The sequence below is a fragment of the Mastomys coucha genome, unplaced genomic scaffold, assembly GCF_008632895.1.
Source record: "Mastomys coucha isolate ucsf_1 unplaced genomic scaffold, UCSF_Mcou_1 pScaffold15, whole genome shotgun sequence".
In the NCBI taxonomy this organism is placed as follows: Eukaryota; Metazoa; Chordata; class Mammalia; order Rodentia; family Muridae; genus Mastomys; species Mastomys coucha.
Genome location: NW_022196897.1, coordinates 87058803 through 87079227, shown reverse-complemented (window position 1 = coordinate 87079227; position 20425 = coordinate 87058803). Strand labels below are relative to the sequence as shown.

General features: G+C 42.4%; 1 protein-coding gene and 1 pseudogene across 2 annotated transcripts; both read right to left on the bottom strand.

The window, feature by feature from the left end:
* Nucleotides 1-435: 435 nt before the first annotated feature.
* Nucleotides 436-19314, bottom strand: Traf6 (TNF receptor associated factor 6). Of its 2 annotated transcripts, none has more exons than XM_031371138.1 (7): nucleotides 19153-19314; nucleotides 12722-13036; nucleotides 9997-10147; nucleotides 8179-8337; nucleotides 6938-7009; nucleotides 4002-4079; nucleotides 436-1813 (listed from the first exon to the last, which is right to left on the bottom strand). In XM_031371138.1, the coding sequence occupies exons 2-7, from the start codon at nucleotides 13015-13017 to the stop codon at nucleotides 977-979; spliced, it is 1593 nt and encodes a 530-aa protein (XP_031226998.1). In that variant the 5' UTR covers nucleotides 13018-13036; nucleotides 19153-19314; the 3' UTR covers nucleotides 436-976. The 2 variants fall into 2 exon arrangements, with proteins under 2 accessions (XP_031226998.1, XP_031226999.1); XM_031371139.1 differs by having other exon boundaries at nucleotides 10051-10147; nucleotides 19153-19267.
* Nucleotides 4097-6061, bottom strand: LOC116090552 (annotated as a pseudogene).
* Nucleotides 19315-20425: the final 1111 nt, after the last annotated feature.

Below are 20425 nucleotides of genomic sequence, written 5' to 3'. Positions count from 1 at the left end.
AACCACTGAGCCAATTCTCCAGGCCCTTGAGGAAATCAATTTTATTTCAATTAACTAAGCTAAATCAAAAGGTAGTTAAGAGGGCTGAAGTTTCCTGGCGGTAAGAGTGGCTGTCATCATCTATGAGATACCATTTAATGGCTGATGAGCTGAATCCCTCGTTTAGGCTGGTGATTTTGTGTTTGCAAGCAACAGAAGGTGTGCTACAGGCTGTGGAAACCAAGCTGCACCGAACAGACAAGAAAGGTTCCATGGCAATAACACTCAACAGTTGGCAACCACATGACCACAGTTATTACAAACTGAGAAGATGCTGCCTGGAGCATATTTCAAAATGTGAAGGTAGGGGGGATGCTTGGTGTTCAATAGCCAGTACATTCACACTAACTAAGTAAGGATTAAGCCAGTCCCTGGATCCTTAGTGAACAATGGAGGAGGGAGTACTTGAGAACTTAAGCTTTCCAGGGATCATGGTTTAAAGCCTCTGAAATTCACAGGAGTCAACAAAAATGAGAACTCAACACCAGAGCAGTAACTTTTCCACTGGCACCAGCACAGGCAGTGGTGATTCTCATGTTTAATATAGTAATAAATGCCCTAAAAACACTACAAGTTTCTAAGGTACCAGTATTATTAAATGATTGAGCTTTAGCACACTAACTCTGGCCTTTTTTACAGTAAAGTACATGGACAAAAAGCCCATGGAAGCACAGTGAAGAGGTACCCTGACAAACAGAGGGGCCACAGGCCCTTCAAATGTTAAGGTTTTGAAGACACAAGGGGCACGTAGGTTCCCATGGGAACTGCCTCAGATATTTGTTAACAATAAGAAGTGGAACAAGACCTCACTGATGACATCTGCTGCTAGGCCTTACACTTCTCCCACTGCTTGTTTGAATACTGTTTACTGGGACCAGGCATGGAAGGCACAGTTTTTCCATATGGTTCCTAGTTTTTGAACACAAGTAAATGGACGTTACACCCCTGCATCAGTACTTCGTGGCTGGAAAGCCTCCTTCCGAAGGCCACCCATGTCAAAGCGGGTAGTGACTTCACAGCGCACTAATAATGTATCATCCTTAATGAAGGTTCCCTGTCTTAAGGCTTCCAGGTGCATAAATGTTACATAGCCAAAACCTTTGGGGTTCCGTGGGATTGTGGGTCGCTGAAAGGCAAGCAGTTCTGGTTTAGCATCCATGACCTCTTCGTGGTTTTGCCTTATAACTGCTTCAGACTGGTCAAGAATCGTAAGGCGTATTGTCCCCTGGAAGGGCCAGGGGAGGTGGCTGTCATATTCTCCTTGCATTGTGTGGACAAAAAGGGATATATAGTTTGCACAGCGTTGAGCCGTTGGTAACTGAAGGTGCAGGCGCATGCACAGCTTGTATCCAGGTCTGCCTGTGTAGAATCCAGGGCTATGAATGACAACAGGTCTTTCCTCTTCTTGGGATTTCAAGTGCATCCCAAAGTTGCCAATCTTCCAAATGTAAATCCCATTACACTGCTGTGCTTCCATTTCCGAAACCTTGTCCTCAAGGGTTCGGATGGTCCGTTTGAGCTCGCTCACATACGTGCTCTGAGTTTCCATTTTGGCAGTCAGCTCCCGGATTTGATGGTCCTGTCTTACTAGGCGACCCTCCAACTGTTTGATAGTTTCCTCATAATTTGGGTCCTCTGGACGATATCCCCGGGATGGAGAGGAGGCATCACACGGACGCAAAGTGAGGTTAACATTATGAACAGCCTGGGCCAACAGTCTCATGTGCAACTGGGTATTCTCTTGCAAGTGTCGTGCCAAGTGATTCCTCTGCATCTGAAATGAAGCACAAGCTGTAAACTAGGAACGTCATTGAGGACGAGGAAAAGGACCAGGCCAGCCAGCAAGAGGTTGGAAAAGGAGCATCACAAATTCTCTCAACTCTTTATTACTTCTGTTATCACCTGATCCAATGAAATACTCCTATTATTTTATGGGAGCTTACTGATGAACACTCTGAGCTGTCCCTCCAATCTGCCAATGCAGCAACTCCACCCTCCTCCTTTACTCACTCAGACAACCAACACCCAGGTCTCTCTTCCATGTGCTCCTTCTTCCTCAGATTGCAGCATTAGACAAACAGGGCAAACCTCTATGGGTCATGCTTCCTTTAGCCAATATCATTTTCTCCCCTTTCGTTTAAAACCACCTGAGCCTACCTGTCAAGTCCTCAACTCGTACTTATGGTGCTGACTTCTTGCTAACTGCCATAGCCATAGTATTCTAAGATCATCAAGTCCCAAATGTTCTATGATAATCATAATTTTATTACAGAAAAATAGAAAATACAGGTGAGTAAAAAGAAAACAGACAACCTACTGTCTTTACTAATATTTTGATATATGCCATTTTTCCCCCCCTATGGACACAATACAGAATTTCCTCATAACATTTAAGTATGAGTTACCATTCTATTTTAGTTTTCAAACTGTAAGGCATATTTATTGTAAGCATTTGTAAAAGTAGAGTGGATACGCAAACATGTAATTGCATACCCCAGAGAGAACAAGACTAACACATACAACGAGCTTCCAGACACTTCACAGGGGGACCCTGTCTTGAAGCTACCCTGGGGACAGTGGCTGTCCTGCTCGCTCACTGCATCGAGTACGGTTTGCTTCTTTCCTGTAACACCCACCCTGTAGCTCTGTGATACCACTTTGCCCTTTCTTACTCTCCTGAAGCAGTGTTCTAAGCCACACATAGGCCATTTGCACTCGAATGTGCCAGAGCTGGAGACTCAATTCCATTAAAACACCTTCTCTTCCTTTGTAAGCAGAACCCTGCTTACACTGCTTTTGTTGAAGTCTTTCTCTCCAAGCCAGTGACTAAGGCTCCAGTCACTCTGGATGTCTTGCCTTTTCTCTGCCTACCTTTATCTACTTAGTTCCCATTAGGCTTCCCTGTTAACATGCCTGCGTTCCTGCATCTCTCTTTCCTCACTTCCATGCTGCCCTTATTTTGGGGGCTGTTAGGGAAACCCAGATACTCCCTTTTCTTATTCTACTTCAGTCTTCCATGTTATTGCTGGACTAAATAACAAAAACCAAAAACCAAAACAGCAAAACAGCAACAACAAAAAATACTTTAATAAATCACCATGCTCATTCTCCCTTGTCTCTCTCTCTCTCTTTTTTTTTTAAAGATTTCTTTCTTTATTTTATTTATATGAGTGCACTGTCACTATCTTCAGACACACCAGAAGAGGGCATCGGATCCCATTACAGATGGTTGTGAGCCATCATGTTGTTGCTGTGAATTGAACTCAGGACCTCTGGAAGAGCAGTTAGTGCTCTTAACTTCTGAGCCATCTCTCCAGCCCTTTCCCTTCTTTTTTTTTTTTTTTTTTGGTAAAATTTTATTTTTATTTTAAACTATTGGTGGGCATGTGTGTCTATGTTTGGGAATATACATGTAAATGCAGGTACTACAGAGGCCAGAGGAGCCTCTGGGGCTAGAGTTCTAGGACACTGTGAGCCACCTGCTGAAGCATCGTCCAGGACTGCCCTGAACATTGTTCTTCCCTCCTGTTTAAGATTCAGTCCACAGCTGTTAAAATGGGGCAATGGATAATGCCACCAAGACTGAAAGCCCTTTGGTCCCTGGGATTCACATGGTAGAAGGAGACAGGCAACTCTTATAAGATGTCTTTTGACCTCCACATGCATGCCATGGAACACACAGACCCCCAAACATACTGACGCACATTCGTGCACATGCATTCGCGCACACACAAATGAAAAAAAGACATTTAGTTTAGACATGTTCAGTCATGTTTAAATACTTTAGCCACTTCTAGGTATCTGTGTGCAATAGTTTCAGTATTCATAATAATTTACACCAACAGTGTTTATATAAAGGTTTCATAAGAACTTAAATTTAAATTTGTTAGTATTCTTCAGTAGGCCATAGATCTGAGTATATTTTTTTAAAGTTCACATTCCAGAATTCAAAGAAAACATACCTTTTCATGACAGCCAAAAACACTGAATGTACAAGGGATTGGAGCTGTTGGGCAGTCTAGATCATAATGATTAGGCATCTGAAAATCAAAACAAAGGCTGAAAAATGTCGTCCCCTGCATATCATACTCTAGATGATGCCAGTACACTTGCAAGTAAATTTAACTTATACTAAGCAAAACTATATATGGCTTCTTCACAATTCTGTGAGAAATATTAACATCTTACAATCTCACCCCCCAATTTACTTCATTTCTTAAAATGGATTTGTTTCTACTGTAGTGAACTGGTGCCCTCTTGTGGCATTTTTCGAGAAAACACCCTGACAACTACAATGGCAAAGCCAAAGCCCTCTGTGGTCTCGACCACTTAGTAAGGGACCAGCCATAAATTCATTAAAACCACTGAACAGATCCATTACTTCTCATCTTATTTCTAAAACCCTGGCATATTTTAGTTCTGCTGGGGAACTTGGTTGTTATATGGTAAACACAACCATCCTGGACTGGATACCGCACCCCAGCCTCAACTCAAGTGAAGGTGTGGTCACAGGACTGTCTTAGTTGACTTAAAAGAAGTGTCACTAGTCAGCACAATCCACAGTGCCAGACATTTGCTATTCTGCTGGAGAGGTTCAAAAGGACTGACTCCGAGCACAGACCATGGAGGCTTTTAGTATGTATTTTACATCTCTAGAAAAAGAACCCCAGGATTTTCCACTCCTGTGTTTTTTTTTTATCTTGTTTTGTTGTGGTCCACGATGCCAACTGAAGTTGTCAGTACAATGACAGTTGTCCCACACTGACAGGATGGGAACAGATTGTTCTGTCATTTTCTATCCTTTGAGCTGTCAAATCTAGGGTTGATCATTCCACACTTTCCTGGATGGTTCACAATGACATTCCCATCTTTGTGATCATCAATGATTTCAAATTTGCCAGTGGAGCCATGTTTCATTATCATGGTTAGGAAGTGAAGAATGAATGACTTTGGAGCACAGCTAGAGGACCTGGTATTTGTCTCTCTCCTCAGCATTGCTTATGTTCTTTAGAGCATCTGCTGGGACATTCATGTGCACCCTGGTGACATGTGGAAAAATTTGGGTCTTGGATTTGGGGGCTCAAGGATATCTTTTTTAGGATGAGATGCATTAAAGGAGACCATATTTTAAATATGGTACCAAGGGAGCCAGGTATGATGGCATAGCCTTTAATCCTAGCACTCAGAGGCAGAGGCTGGCACATTTCCATAAGTCCAAGAACAGCATAATTGACATTGTGAGTTCCAGGCAAGCCAGGGCTATATGGAGAGACCATTTCAAAAAAAAAAAAATCAACCAATCAAACACAGTTGGACAGGCAGCTCACTGGGAGAGTGCTCTTGCCTAGCATGTATGAACCTGTGATGTAAAGCTAGAAAGGAAAAGAAAAGAAAGTAAAGAAAGAAAAGATAGGGTGGAGAAAGAGGAGAAGGACAGAAAGAGGGAGGGAAGAAGCCTGCCCCCAAAAAGTAGGCCCAAGTTTCACTAGAAATTGAGCCATAGTTGTGGGTCACGATGGAGTTAATGTCACAGCAAGAATCAAAGTCCAATTTTTCTGATGTTTCATTTATGGCCTCTGTTTTTATTACATTTTATTTTTGTTGAGCTTTTATAAATATAGCATAGTTTCCATCAAATATTAATTGAGAACAAAAAGAAAACCAGGGGTATCAGATGACTTCATAAGCAACACACTTAACACAATCAAATTAGGATTCTTAGAAAAACACTGCTTTACTAACAGATACATGGAAACAGTCAAGTGGCAGGTCCTGTTGCTTCTTCCTACAAGTAAGATGGCCAGTGAGTTTCTTCTCTTATAGACTTTTCTGGGCACACAGATTTAGTGACTAATATTCATCCTTTGTGGGTAAATTCCCTAAATGTTAACAGATAACAACTGGATGGAATTCTACTTCTTTGATTAATAATCATAAGAGCCTTTTTTTTTGTTTTGTTTTTTGTTTTTTTTTGGTTTTGGTTTTTTTTCGAGACAGGATTTCTCTGTAGCCCTGGCTGTCCTGGAACTCACTCTGTAGACCAGGCTGGCCTCGAACTCAGAAATCCACCTGCCTCTGCCTCCCAAGTGTTGGGATTAAAGTTGTGTGCCACCACCGCCCAGCAAGAGCTTTTTTTAAAAAATCACAATTGCTGCCTTTGATGATGATGGCCAAGGCTCGGGGACGCTACAGGTTCTGGAAGCCCTCTACACACTCCAGCACAACACAGTATTGAGCTACTGAGCATATGAGCTTTCTCCTGTTCCCTTGCTTTCAGCCTGTCTCTGACAAGGAGGCCCTCATTTCAGTGTATAAATACATTCCTCTGTAAGTCTGTTTTGTCTTTAAGTCAAGGCTTTTACCTTCAATTGTTTTGATCTTAAAATTATTTGTCTTGGTTCAGTTTTTGCTCATTTCTTTGTCTGTGCTAGGTATCACACTTGAGGCCCTGGGCACACTAGGTAGATTCTCTACTCCCCTGAGTTCAATCCCTAGTCAATGGAATCATTTTTTTGTGGGGCAAGGAAGAAAAGGGTCTCTCTGTGTAGTCCTGGAACCTACTATGAAGTCAAGGTTGGCCTTGAACTCACAGAGATTCACCTATCTCCTGAGTGCTGAGATTAAAGGCATATACCACCTGGCTTACCAACCAATGGAGTTCTTATAAATACATAAAAACACAGGTACTATGCAAATGACTCAGGAATTATAAGTACCTAAATGGTAGGTTTTGGTTCCTTTGAGATACTTATTAATTACATTAATTTTTATAATATTTTGAACAGCAGATTACTTAAACATGTGCTAATTTGGCTTATGAATTTAAATTGTCAATTTAAAAACCTCAAGAGTTGTCTAAGCTCTTAAGGAAAGAATGGTTTGCAATGGAGGTTCCTACCTGTTCTCTGATGAGGACGGTGCCACAGTATTCACAGATGGTATTTGCCAGGGGGCAGCTCTGATCGTGGACCTAAGTTGTAAGAGAAAGTTACAAAATGCATGAGAAAACCTGAAAAAGTAAAAAGACTGACTTCTACAGATAGTAACTTTTCACCATGAGCAAATGAAGGGCATTGGCTTATGCACAGTTAAAATGTGAGGCTTCTGCTAGTGAGACTTGGTCTTCAGACTTCTTCAAAGGATGTATCAGCATACACAACAGAGTTAGCTCATTTCTTTTTATCTTGAGGCAGAGTACCCCTGATGAGCATAGATTGCACTTGCTGATGCTGGAATTCTCCAAAGGCATCAGTTTTTAGCAGCCTCATGACAAGTTAATAATAATTCTTTCCATTAAGTTAAAGCAAACGAATGAACAAACAGGGCTCGAGGCTTTGGTGCCAAGTTCTCAGAAGGGTGAGCCCATTTTCTAGAACACAGTAACGCTGGTTTACTTGATATGCTGAGAAATAGATAACTTTCCTCATAACTTTATCCCATTTGTTCAGGTTGAGAAAGGTACCAATTTGTTCCAATTATGAATGAGATTTTACATATTTAGTAGCAAGTTAGCTGAATTTTGACTATTTTATCAGCGTATGAAATATAAAATGCTCAATTTCCTAAGGAACAATTTAGAAGAATAAAATTTTAAGGAAGTAACTGAGTACAAGGATTTCAATGTCAGCCTGACCCGATACTGTTAGGATGGAACCCATTAGCCTCCTTCCATCCCAGGAGAATGTAAACAACCGGGAACCTTACTGTTTCTATACTGAAGAGTGAACAGAGCATTGACTTGGCACCAGTGGAACTCAATTTGCAGTAGGTAGGTAGTGAAGTCTTTCTTACAGGTGCAATAGCTCACACTCTTTATGAAACACGCCTGTAGAAACCTTACACAGTAATCATACTACTTGGTTGTCTATGACCAATCATTCATTAAAGTTCAGATAGGGAAGTAAGCCAGCACTTATCTTCCCTAGCAGCCTTCTTTCATTGTTTAACTAGTTTAAAATGCTTTCTAAGGATATTCAAGTACAAACTCCACACTTATGGCCTTGAAACTTCATTCCTTTCTTAAAAATAAGTTTTTAAAAACTGATAATATAAATTCATTGTTGTAGTTACATCCTTATATAATGCTAACCCTTTCAAATATGCACTTAAAAAAATGAACAAATTTAAATTAGCACATACCTCTTTCTCTTCATATGCCATGGACACAGCACAGTTTACACAAGAAACCTGTCTCCTGGGACAATCCTCGATAACGTGTGTATTAACCTGGCACTTTTGGAAAGGACGTTGGCATTGGGGACAATTCACTAGAGCAAATTCACAATGTACTTGATGATCCTGTATAAAGCAAAATAATTGATTAGTATTTGAAAACCCTAAAAAAAAAAATTTCTAAAAGTAATCTCTTCTAATAATACATCTTTTTCTTTCAGAATTAGTTTTAACTGTCAATTAGATATAACCTAAGTCACCCCAAGAACAAAGTCTCACTTGAGGGACTGCCTTGACTATTAACTGAGGTGGGAGGGCCCAGCCCCCTGTGGATGGCACCACTCTTTGGGCAGGTGGTCCTGGGCTGGATAAGAAAGCTGGCTGAGCAAGGGCCTGGAGCCAGCCAGCAAATAACAGTCTATGATCTGGAACTCTCAGTCAAATAAACCCTTTCCTACCCTAAACTGCTTTTGGTCAGAGTAATCCCAGCAACAGAAACCAAATTAGAACAGTGACTGAAGCCCATGTTCTCTAGCCATGCACCGTATGAAGGTCTTAATGGAATTTTTCAATTAATAATTGTGGATGTCAAGTTTATAAAAAAGAATGTGAAGTCTCAAATTTATACTTCCAGTTAGGGAAGTTTTAGAAAGAAGTTAGATTTCCAGATTAGCAATTTAAACTGTACTTAAAGGGTCACCCTCACAACAAAGGTTGGCAAGATGGCTCAGTGACTAAAATGAGTGACTGCTGCTCTTCAAGAGGATCAGAGTCTGTTCTCAGCACCCACACTGGGCTGGTAACAACTGCCTGTAACTCCAGGCCATCCGCTACCTCTTCTGTCCTCCATGGACACCTGCACACACTGCATACACTCAAACATGCACATATGTGCACACGCACACAAATAAACAAATTTTTTTTTTTTTTAAAGAGCAGTGGTGGCTCATGCCTTTAATCCCAGCACTTGGGAGGCAGAGACAGGTGGATTTCCGAATTCGAGGATAGCCTGGTCTACAGAGTGAGTTCCAGGACAGCCAGAACTATGCAGAGAATCCCTGTCTCAAAAAAAAAAAAAAAAAAAAAACCAAAGAGAGAGAGAGAGAGACAGAGAGACAGAGAGAGAGATAGAAACAGAGACAGAGAAAGAGAGAGAGAGCTAAATAAGAGTAACAGACTTCAAGTATGCCCTGAACATTTATTTCAAACAGATTATCCATATTTGATTTCTGGTTAAAGAAAAAAGAGACCAAAGAATTGATATACCTTAATTAAAAAGAAAATTATCTCATTGCTTCAGTTATTTTTTAATTATATAAATATTTAGTGAATAATACAATGTGCAATTTAGAAAAACAGAAAATGTGAGGTTGTCATACTTCCTGTATGACACAGAAACTGAAAGAAAACAAGGTGCTGAGATGATGGCTGAAGACATTTTTATTTTTAAAAAAATATTCAAAAGGAGAGAAATAAAGTTATGGGGTTAAAATATAATTCTTGCAATTAAGGAGTTCTTCAACAGTTATATTGTAGATGTCCTGATATGAAAAACTGACAAGAACACCGACTTGTTTTTATTGCTAAGACAAAGCTGAAGCAGAAAGAAAAAGAAAAATCAAAACAACATTTTCTAAGTGTTTGCATTTAAGGATGAAAAGGATATTAGCATTTGGCAAGAGCCTGTTAGCCAATTGCTATAGCCTACAATACACAGGTAACAGAGCAAAGGCTTTATGCTTTAAGGACTACATTGTGACAACGGCTAGAAAACACCCTTAATACCTCGAGATGTCTCAGTTCCATCTTTTGCAAACAGCCTTTATTTGGGCACTTTACCGTCAGGGAAAGAATCTCTCGCTTTGCAAAATTGTCAGGAAACAGTTGATTTTCCAGCAGTATTTCATTGTCAACTGGGCACTTGTGACCTGCATCCCTAAAAGAAGCAGGGGACTTAGAGTTAGTAGCCTAAGTCGTCCACCTTGGAAAACTAACTGGCTCCCCATCTGAAACAACAGAATGCATTATATTGCACAGCAACACCAAAATGATATGTGTACTGTACAGTGTAGCTGACCTTTGCTACATTGTAAGTTCTTTTTTTCCACCCTTTATCCCTGTTTCATCCCCTATTACTAGATAGGAGAGAAAGGATGGGGGGGTGAAGAGAAAAATCTTGTGTACTGTATAACGGTTACATCACTTGTCAATAAGAAACTAGGACCTATAGGAAAGCATAGAATTGATGGTGGGACATCCAGTAGGCAGAAAGGATTCTGGGATAGAGCCAAGCATGGGAGGATTGGCCCTGGAACATGGAAGTGGTCAGAAGCATGGGAAGTGAGCAGAGGTAACAAGCCATGTGGCAGAGCTTAAATCAGAATAAATGGAATACTAAGTTATGATCTAAACAGGGAACAGCCAAAGCTTATGGCCTAGGTATCTATAAATATATTTGAGTCACAGAGCTGTTATTCTAGGAGCATGGGGACAGGAGGAAAAACTCAGGTCAAGGGAGAGAAGGGGAAAGAGAGGGTGGGTGGGGGCCAGGGGTGGGGGGGAAGATCCCTGAATCTAATCTCTTTCCTTTTGTTTCTTCTTTGAACACAACTATTTACAAATTGCAACCAATCCCCATGAATGACCAACAACCACCTACTCTACCTCTCGCATATATCCTCTGAAAAAGTTCCCATCGTTCCCAATGTCACACAATCATAGAAACTATCTGCAGCTGACAAAACCATGCCTCTGTTAGTTGCATGAGGCAAATCACAGTCAGCTGCTGTGGACAGTCCAAAGAAATAGTGCCGAGGCTGGAAAACAAATACACAAATACATAACCTTATCCTCTAAAGCTCTTACTAATTTAATGGCAATACATTTACCCTCAAACTGAGAGATGCATTGTTCCTCTATAACTTAATTCAAGCTCCAGGTATGGATATGGTCACCTAAATTTCAAGTTTTGTTGGAAAGTTGGTACAGAAATTGGGAGATAAAAATTTATAGTCCACTGAGTAGCCCAAGATGGCCTTAGCCTACTTAGGGATCATTTCACTTTGTTTCCTAATGCAGCAATGTTCAAAACAGAGGTTTAGAGACATGACTGGCAAGGGCTCTGACCTCCTCAGTGGATTAATCCATTTGTGGTTCACAGACTGTTGGTAACAACAGTGGAGGTAACAGAACCTAGGAGGTGAGACCTAGTTGAACCAAATGACCATCTTTTTCTCTTGTATAGTTTAATCCACTTAAAACAATCACATACTAAGTGCCTACTGTGGGAAAGGGACTATTTCTGTAACTAGAGAAAACCAATATAACATCTCAGTCTGAAGGATCTACTTTCTAGTTGTGTAGGCAGACAAAGCACATTGATTACTAGGTACTGAAGGGCAAAAATGCCAGGGGAAGAATGAGAAAAGTATAGCATGGTAAGGAAGCTCTGACGTGCTGGAAGGCCAGGGGGCTATGGCTTGCCATGGTGGGATGGGGTAGCCAGGACACCTATCAGTGTGTTCCAGCTCACAAGGCAGCACTGTGCCCGACATGTACAGCAATGGGCAACATGAAGAAAGGAATGGAAGGAGCATGAGCCCTAGGAGAGGGCAGAAAATGAACTGTATGGAGTTTTACTCTCAGATAACTCATGAAAGGTGTTCTGAGCCAAGAAGATGGCATTTGGCTTGTACACCAGGGCCCCTCTGGCTGCTGTAATGAGGCTGGAAGAGGGCAAGGCTAGGCAAGGCCTGTGAGAGCTGACACCAGGCAACACACTAATGTATGGCTGGGTGAGGAGGGTGAGATCGTAGCTGCAGAAAGAGGGGATTGGACTATGGAAATGCTGGTCATTTTACAGTTGCTCACAGACAGGAGGCAACAGAATTTCCCACAGCTAGTAATAGACTCTATAAACCCTCACAGAATCAGGATTCCTCAGCTGGTTGGGTTTATCAGATAGTGGCTCTCAACCTCCCTAGTGCTGAGACTCCTTAATACAAAGTCGGTTCCTTGTTTTCTGGTGACACCCATGCCCACAAAGTTACTTCTGTTGCTACTTCAAAATTTTTGCTATTGTAATTTTGCTATTGTTATGAACTGTAATGTAAATATCTAACATGCAGAATATCTGATCTGCAACTCCTGTGAAAGGGTCATCTGGCCTCCAAAGGGGCTGCAACCCCAGTGGCTGGGAACTACTGCTCTAGTAGCTGAATTTAAGGCAAATTAAAAACATTGCTTTCATGAAACATAGAATCCTCTCCTAGTCTGCAATAGAACTGCTTGAGGCAAAAGTAGCTATGAGTACAGTTTTCTTGGTGGCCTGGGTGGGGAGACACAGAAGCCTCTGTTTGGGCTGCAGTACAAACTGGGATTGGACTCCAACTGCCTCACGTTTCCATCCATTCTGCTGTTTTCTGTCTGCCTGTTCTTGGGATGGTCTGTTTCTAACATGCTCTTTACATTTGGTTGCTGCAGGGCACTGTGCTTTCTTAAAGTCAAATACCTTATGGATTTGATGATGCAGGCTTTGCAGAACCTGTGGCCACATGGTGTTTGCACTGCTTCCCGTAAAGCCATCAAGCAGATGGGGCACTCATACTTGCTCTCCAGAGGTGGGTCAAACTCCACATCGTAGCCCTGGATCTCCTCCATGAAGGAGCTGGAGAGGTTCCCCGTACTGGCAGAGCCACTCACGCTGTCATCCTTCACTGCAGCGCTGCAGGAGGCGGCCATGGCAGCGCAGCAGTCACTGGACAACTGGCTGGACCCACAGCTGTTCTCACAGTTTAAGAGACTCATAGTAGCTTTGCCAGTCGATCTGCAAACACAGCAACGAGAAAAACAACAAAAATGCTTTAGCATGTAAATATATAGTTTATCTATATAGTCACTTCGTCGTTGTTCACCATACTGTTTCAATGTTATTTACAAAATAGCTTTTAAGTGCTTTGAGCTTTGTTTCATAACTACCACTTCATGGTAAGTTATCTCTTTCCCTTCTTTAAAATGTTTATGAATCTCCTGTGCAGACCACCAAGATCCTTCTAGGAAAGTTTGTGGTCTAATGCAACCACAGAAGGCTGAAAAGAAAAGCACTTCAATTACAATACCCTCCTCTGTCACCTGTTTCCAGTGACTGATTACTGCCATGCCCAGATCTTAGCTAAAGACTCTTCACATGATAGTCAATGTGTACATCTACTGAGATGTGGTTGTGAGCTTAGCTATTAGCTGCTGAGCTACCCCTCCAGCCCTGAGGAGATGTCCTGGAAGGTCCTTTAGGGATTCTGAACTGAAGAGACTAGTACAGCCAGCAGGGAACCAAATGACCACACACCAGTCAGCTGTGGGAACGTGGCTTAGGGCAAGTAGCTGGAACCACTGGGAACTTTCTTTTTCTGTATCTAAAATTCCATGTGGCTTTCTAAATGCTCAGTCTGGTGATTTCTACTATACAGAAAGAATGGAATTTAAAAGTGTACATTTGTCTCCTTCTGCCTTCAGCCAGGTCAGATGTTTTATTACTAATGACTGGAAAAACATGTGAGGTTTCTTTGCCTATGGAAAGCCAGGAGCAGACAGACGCCTTCAAATTCTAAACTGCTATGTTACATATGTGACCAACTGTGTCTTTAGCTTAGGTAATTAACCTTGAGGAAAATCCCTAACGTAAACTATAATTCTAGAAGCAGAATTCAAATCTCTAGTCAACATGGCAGACAATAACCTCCATGCCTTTCTATATAAAAATTCTTTTTCTACTATATCAAATGGAGGACTATGCAGACGCTACCAGACCCTTGAGATGGCTCAGTGGGTAAAGATACTTGCCTTGAAACCTGACTACCTAAGTACAATCCCTGAGTACAAACCACAAATTGTCCTTGGACCTCCATATATGTGACACCTACCCCCCCTCTCACACAGCAATACATAAATGTATTAAATAACAAAAACCTCTAATAATAATAATAACAATAATAATAAAAAGAAGGAAATTCTTCGTTGGGTCTAGTGGGGACAGGTCTGTTATCCCAACTCCTAGGGAAGGTGAGCCAGGGAAACAGAGAATTCTAGACAAGCCTAGACAACACAGTGAGACCCTGCTTCAAAAAGAAGGCTAGTGAAACAGCTCAGAGGTAGGCCTCGCCTGCAATGTTAGGCTCTAGGTTCAATCCCCTGAACTGGAAATAAAGATGGGTGCTCTTGGCTCTCCACCACTAACAACAAACACCTCTCTATATGCTGCAGGCCTTTCCATCCCTATCTCATAGGCACCTACAAAGAAGCAGGAGGGGCTAGAGGATGGCTCAGAGGGTAAGAGCTCCTGTTCTTCCAGGAGACCTGAGTTCTGTACCTTCATCCATGTTGGGTGGCTAACAACTACTTGTAACTCTGGCTCAAAGGGATCTGGCTTTTATAAGCACCTGAACTCACATGTATGTAAACACACATGCAAATAATGAAAAACAAAATAAATCTTAAACAAACAAACAAACAAAACCCCACAAAACCAAAGCCTAAAGGTGGCTGTACTGTGGTGTAGCACAGAGCTCAGGGCTAGGCTGCACAGCCTGGTAGGCCTTTCTCAGTCACTCAGTCAGTACTTGGACACAGTGCATAATCCTTTTATGCTTTAGTTTCCTCTCTTGTTCCACCTGAGAGTTTCTGCAAGGATTACATACGTTAATATGCATTCAGCACTGAGAGCTGTACCTGGCAATCAGAACAAGTTATTATTTTATTCATTTTTACCCAGTATGGTTCTCACTTATTAGACTGAAAACCGTGGAGCTTAAAAAGGTCAGCTTGCCCAAGATCATCAGCAAAGTAACAGAGTTCCATCAAACCCAAAGTCTACCTGACTGCAGAGCCTAGACACTTATGTACTACATTATGTTTATCTGGGTTTTCATAAAAAAACATTTAAGATTTATTTCTTTTTAATGATTCACCAGTGATTTCATACTACTTTAACTTTATTTTTGATATAATTTTTAAAAGTTGAAATCATCTCCCAAAGCCCTGTGAACTTCCAGGAAAGGCTGCTTCAGACAGGGAGACAGGAAAGAGTGAGAGACCATGACATGCAGCAGAACAAAAGAGACTTATGCCATCTTTGGACTATATCTTTTATTATGTTCCTTCTCATACACATTTTTGCATCTATTTCCTTAGTCATGGAAGTAGAATTGCTGCGTGAAAGGGCGTGTACATTTTAAAGATTTCTGATAAATGATGTTGCTTATCCAATGTGTATCAAAGGCTTTCTAGTCTTCACTCCCACAGTATGTATATATATATATGAATGTTCATTTAATATAACTTTGATACAGTACAGTTAAACTCTTAGCTTTTTAACTGTTTTGCTTTGCTTAGTAAAGCCACTTCTGAGACATTTATATTTGTCACTAAGCTGCACAGCACATATTCCTATGTGATGGTCACACAACAGGCACGAATGAGCTTAGTCTTCCTTTCCTGCCAAATGTTTAGTTTAAAACTTGGCTTACAGTCTCTCTACTGCTTTCCTGCTGTTCAGGTCAAGATTTGACTGCCACCTGATTTAAAGAGAACTGTTATGAACTACACGTTCCTAGGAAAACATGCCTAACAGCAACAATTTCCACTGAAGGAGTGAACTTTCCCCCTCCCTCCCCAACAGAGTTTCTCCGTGCAGTCCTAGCTGTTCTGGAACTCATGCTGTACACCAGGCTAGCCTCGAACTCACAGAGATACTATTGTGTCTGCCTCCAGTGCTGGGATTAAAGGCGTGAGCTACCACACCAGGCTGTAAGTGCACTCTGAAAAAACATATACAAGCAGGAGGCAGTCTATAGAGAGGTTCCAGGGCAGCCAGGGCTATACAGAGAAACCCCGTCTCAAATACAAACAAAGCCAAACCAAAACCTATACAAGCATCCATGGACCAAGGAGTGGCAAGAGCATAGGAAGGTGTGCTGGGGACTGATGTCCTCTGGGACTCATATGTCCACTGTACTCTTAGCTCTCTCAGCAGCCATGATTGATTACCTGCTCAGGATCCCTCCCTGGCAGCTGCAGAGACAGCCCAACAGTTAAGAACAACTGTAGTTCTTCCAGAAGACCCAAGTTCAGATCCCAGCGTCCACGTCAGAAGGCTTACAACCAACTATATCTCCAGCTCCAAGGGGTCTGATACCTTCTTTTGGCTTTTGTGGGCTACACACATGAGGCATACACAGATACGCACACCCATATATAAATAAAAATAAATAAATCAATTAAAAAGATAAAGACTCCCTCCTTAATACTGTCAAGTTGGGGGAAGAGCTCACAAAGCACCACCTTTCTCTGAGGTCTTATCTGCAGTTAGAGGCTGATGGAGGAGAGACATTTTCTGTTAAGTTGCCTATGCTCCTGTCAAGAACTCCTCAGTCATGTTCCTAAGGACAACCCTAATTAAACTCATTCGTTTACCAAAAACATACATATATTCATACATGCTACATCATACATACCAGCTCTCATGGTATGAAACACCAGAAGTGTTATCATTAGGAAAAAATGTAAACAGTATTGAGTTGCTTTCATTTACATCTCATGTTCTGTAAGAACACAGAAGCTTGTGTCTTCCAAATAGTCTCTCTGGATAATAACCCTGCAAATCAGTGGTGTTCGTGTGCATTGTGTGTGTGTATGTAACGTACTGCAATGTCTTAACACACAGTATAGTAATTAAACTGCAGCCTAACTAGTATCAGGGAACGTTAGCTGAAACAAGTATGTTTTACAACTATTTTTTCCCTTTAGTTTTACATCCTGCAACGACAGGTAAGAGAGTTACATTTCTGATTTCCCTACAATGGATAGCTATCTTCATTGACGAGAAGGAGGAAGACTGAGCTGAGTCAGCTACAGAGGTAAGAACATAAGGTAAGAGCAGTTGTGTAGAAACACTATGCTCTGGGGATTCCCTTTAGGAGCTGCTACAAAATCAGGCTCTGGACTCACTAAAATAAGTTTATAAATAAGTTTATATGCTTTGGTATAAGTATTCCTCACACCTTTTTTTTTTTTTTTTTTTTTAACTTATTTGGGTGGCTTTTTCCATTAACAGAAAGGGCAGAATGAAATTCTAGTCCTTCTTTATGTGGCACTTCATGACTGCAATTGTTTGCCCCTTACAATCTAGTAAGGCATGCTTTAATGATCCGCCGTGGAGGTAACCATTACCAACCTATCTCAACTGCACAGGGAGTTAATAAGGAAATCAGCCTTGTCAGAAGTCATGGCTTGTGCAGATCTATATCTAGGTATATAGAGATTATAATTCAGAGACAATGCTGTCAAATGTCTTACATACACTCTAAGTCAGCTGGAGTGCATATATAAGTAACATGTAATTCATAAATCAAAACTACATAGGAGAAAATACTGGCAAGTAATCTTTAATTCTCTACTACAAGGGGCTCACTAGACGGGGCCCACTGATTGTCCTGTGACCTCCATAGTTGAGCCTATAGAAGAAGGCCTACACACACACACACACACACACACACACACACACACACACGTGCGCGCGCACAATTATGTAAAAAAAACCCAAACCTAAACTTTACTAACAGCAACCATGTACCAAATCCTTAAAAATCCATTCTTAAAATACAAAGACCCCAAAATGTGTTATAATGATTAAGAAATAATAGAAATATTCGATTGATATAATTTACCTTTGAAGTCAAATTCAAGGATCTTTTCCTTACTCAGAGATTGTTTGCTCCTCTAAAACCCAAGGATCTTGAACACTCTCTTACACAAGCCAAGTGACCAAAATTTATTAACAGCAGATATCAAGGAAAACAGGGCTATAATACTGAAATAGTATATACAGGGCATCAAGGCTGAATGAAACTCAGGTATGATTCTTGTATCCATCATGTGGCCAAGCCACTGGTCCAAACACTTTCCTCGAGTCACATGACACCAAACCGGCTACACTTCACCCTCCACCTCAAAAACCAAAAAGAGCTCTCCCCACTCTAGGATTATCAAAGGAGGTATGAAATACCAGCAGCTCAAGTCACAAAGCCTACACTTCAGATGTGACAAGTTGTTCTCCTTTCTAGACTCGTGTCGCAGGCTAGTCAGCTGCTCTCAGAAAAACGAGCAAATCCTACATATCCAAGCTTTAGGTGCTTTCTGTTCACACACTTAGAAGACAATCTAAGTCTCATCCGGAGTTCCCCTGAAGCCAAATACTAGGAACAGCTTTAGCAACACGGCGTCTGGAACAATCGAGAGAGTGCAGGGGTGGGGAGGGGAAACACTGGTGTCATCGTACTTTTTTTTTTTAAACTTGCTGCTTAGGTTAGAACCGCTCTCGAATTTAAAAGGGGCACACAAAAAAAGTTTTCCCCTGCACTCTGGGAGTTTGAAGGGATTTTCGTTTTCTTTTCTTTTTAATTTAAGCTGGAAGGGACGGGAAAACCCAGCAGGCGATTTCCTTCCCTGGAAAGGGGAAAACACCAGGTGAGGGAAGAGAGGGGCTGGGGAGTGGGGGTGCCGTGAGCCGGAAGGCGACAGAAACGCCAGGAGAGGCTCCTAAACCAGGGGCGGGTTCAGGACCTGTGGGGCGAGAGCGGCCGGGAGACCTGCAGTCCCAGGGAGGGCACGGAGGGCGCCCCCGGCTCGTGGGAGGGCAGTGGCCGCATCCTGTACCTGTCAGACGTCAGGGACAGAGGTGGCTTGGTGCTGAGACAGGGGGTCCCAGGGCTACCCGGACCAGAGGGGATAGGGGGCGGAGTCCCGGACCCGAGGGAGGACGTGGGGATGGTCACTCCTGTCAGTGGGAAGCGAGGGCTCACGACGACACGTCCCTGTCCCGTGGGGAACCGGGGGCGACTCTCCCGGGCCCGCGGCCGCCGGAACTCAAGTTCGAAGCCGCTCACTCACCGATCGCACACGCAGAGACTTCACAACCAGCTGGGAAGGCTCCCCTGGGCTGCGCCGCGTCGCCTACAGACACGGCACTCCGAGACCAAGTGGCTCCAGCGCCAAACTCCCGGTTCGTGGGCCGCGGCTGCTGCGTCCGCCGACGGCCGGAGCCTCAGCCCCAGCCGCGGCCGCCGCTGCTTCCGCCTTCTCAGCTTGCCAAGAGCAGCGAGGGGAGGGGAGCGCGCCCCGGGACAGAGAGGCCCCGCGGGAGAGGGGCGCCCCCTCTCGGTGGTCCTCCACGCTGCAGCGGTCAACCCCTCCTCGGAAAGAGTGTGTTTCCCCTGCCCCGCCCTTCTCGCAAAGAAGTTTTCTTAAGAGGCAGAACCTTACATTAATCACGTAGTCCTTCCTCGCATCGGTGCAAGAGAGTCATCTCGTGCATGAAACATTTCCTCACAATTGCTGCTGTCTGCACTAGCCCAATTCTCCAACATTGTCACGAGGGAGCTATTTTGAATTCTCAGTTTAACTGGATGCAAACATCTATGGATTGGAACTGGCACACTGCAACAGATGCACAAAAGATTTTCACCCTCATCTGAAAATTTGACTCACCTTTCTCCATCTGATACGAAAGGTATTACTGTGTATTAAGGTTGCTAGGTAAGGTAAGTAAATTCATGTAAATAAGTTATTTAAAGTTATCTAGGAAATAATAGGTGCAATAAATACCAATAATACTACATGTCCATTTTTTTTTTTGCTGACATTTTCGCAAAACGATTCTTCCCAACATAAGAATCTATTACTACTCAAACTCAATCCCCCTCCCTATCCCCCTTTAAAAAGTGCCTTGAAATGCTTAAGACATGAAGAGTATAAAAAGTTACACCTAGGTTTCTGTGTGCTCGTCGCACAGTTTAAGAAGTAAAAGGAAGCAAGCTGAATTACCATACTCTGCGTATCTCCATTAGCTGTCCCCTCCACTTATATAAATAGACTCTTGACATATGGAAAAAAGGATCGTTTTACAAAATCAACGGTGGGGAAAGGCCCAGTGAGATGTCTCAGTGAGATAAAGAAGCAGGACTTTAGTCCTGACAGTATGAGTTGGAACTCCAGAACCTACATTGTAGAAGAGAACCTGCTGCCAAAAGTTGTCCTCCGAGCTACAGGAGCACACAATGGCATGCACATACATGTACACACACACCCCAAAAAACGTGGCACGGAGAAAAGAAGATCCAGGGCATCGGATTTCTTTCATTTATTAGTGTGATCTCTGGGGCAA

Bases quoted from the DNA above. Each gene is read 5' to 3' on its own strand.
- Traf6 (XM_031371138.1), bottom strand. From the start codon at position 13,017: ATGAGTCTCTTAAACTGTGAGAACAGCTGTGGGTCCAGCCAGTTGTCC. The intron at 4,080-6,937 runs GTAGGAACCTCC...TTTGATTTTCAG, and splicing joins CCGTCCTCATCAGAGAACAG to ATGCCTAATCATTATGATCT. The intron at 1,814-4,001 runs GTATGTTTTCTT...GCTTCATTTCAG, and splicing joins TTTTTGGCTGTCATGAAAAG to ATGCAGAGGAATCACTTGGC.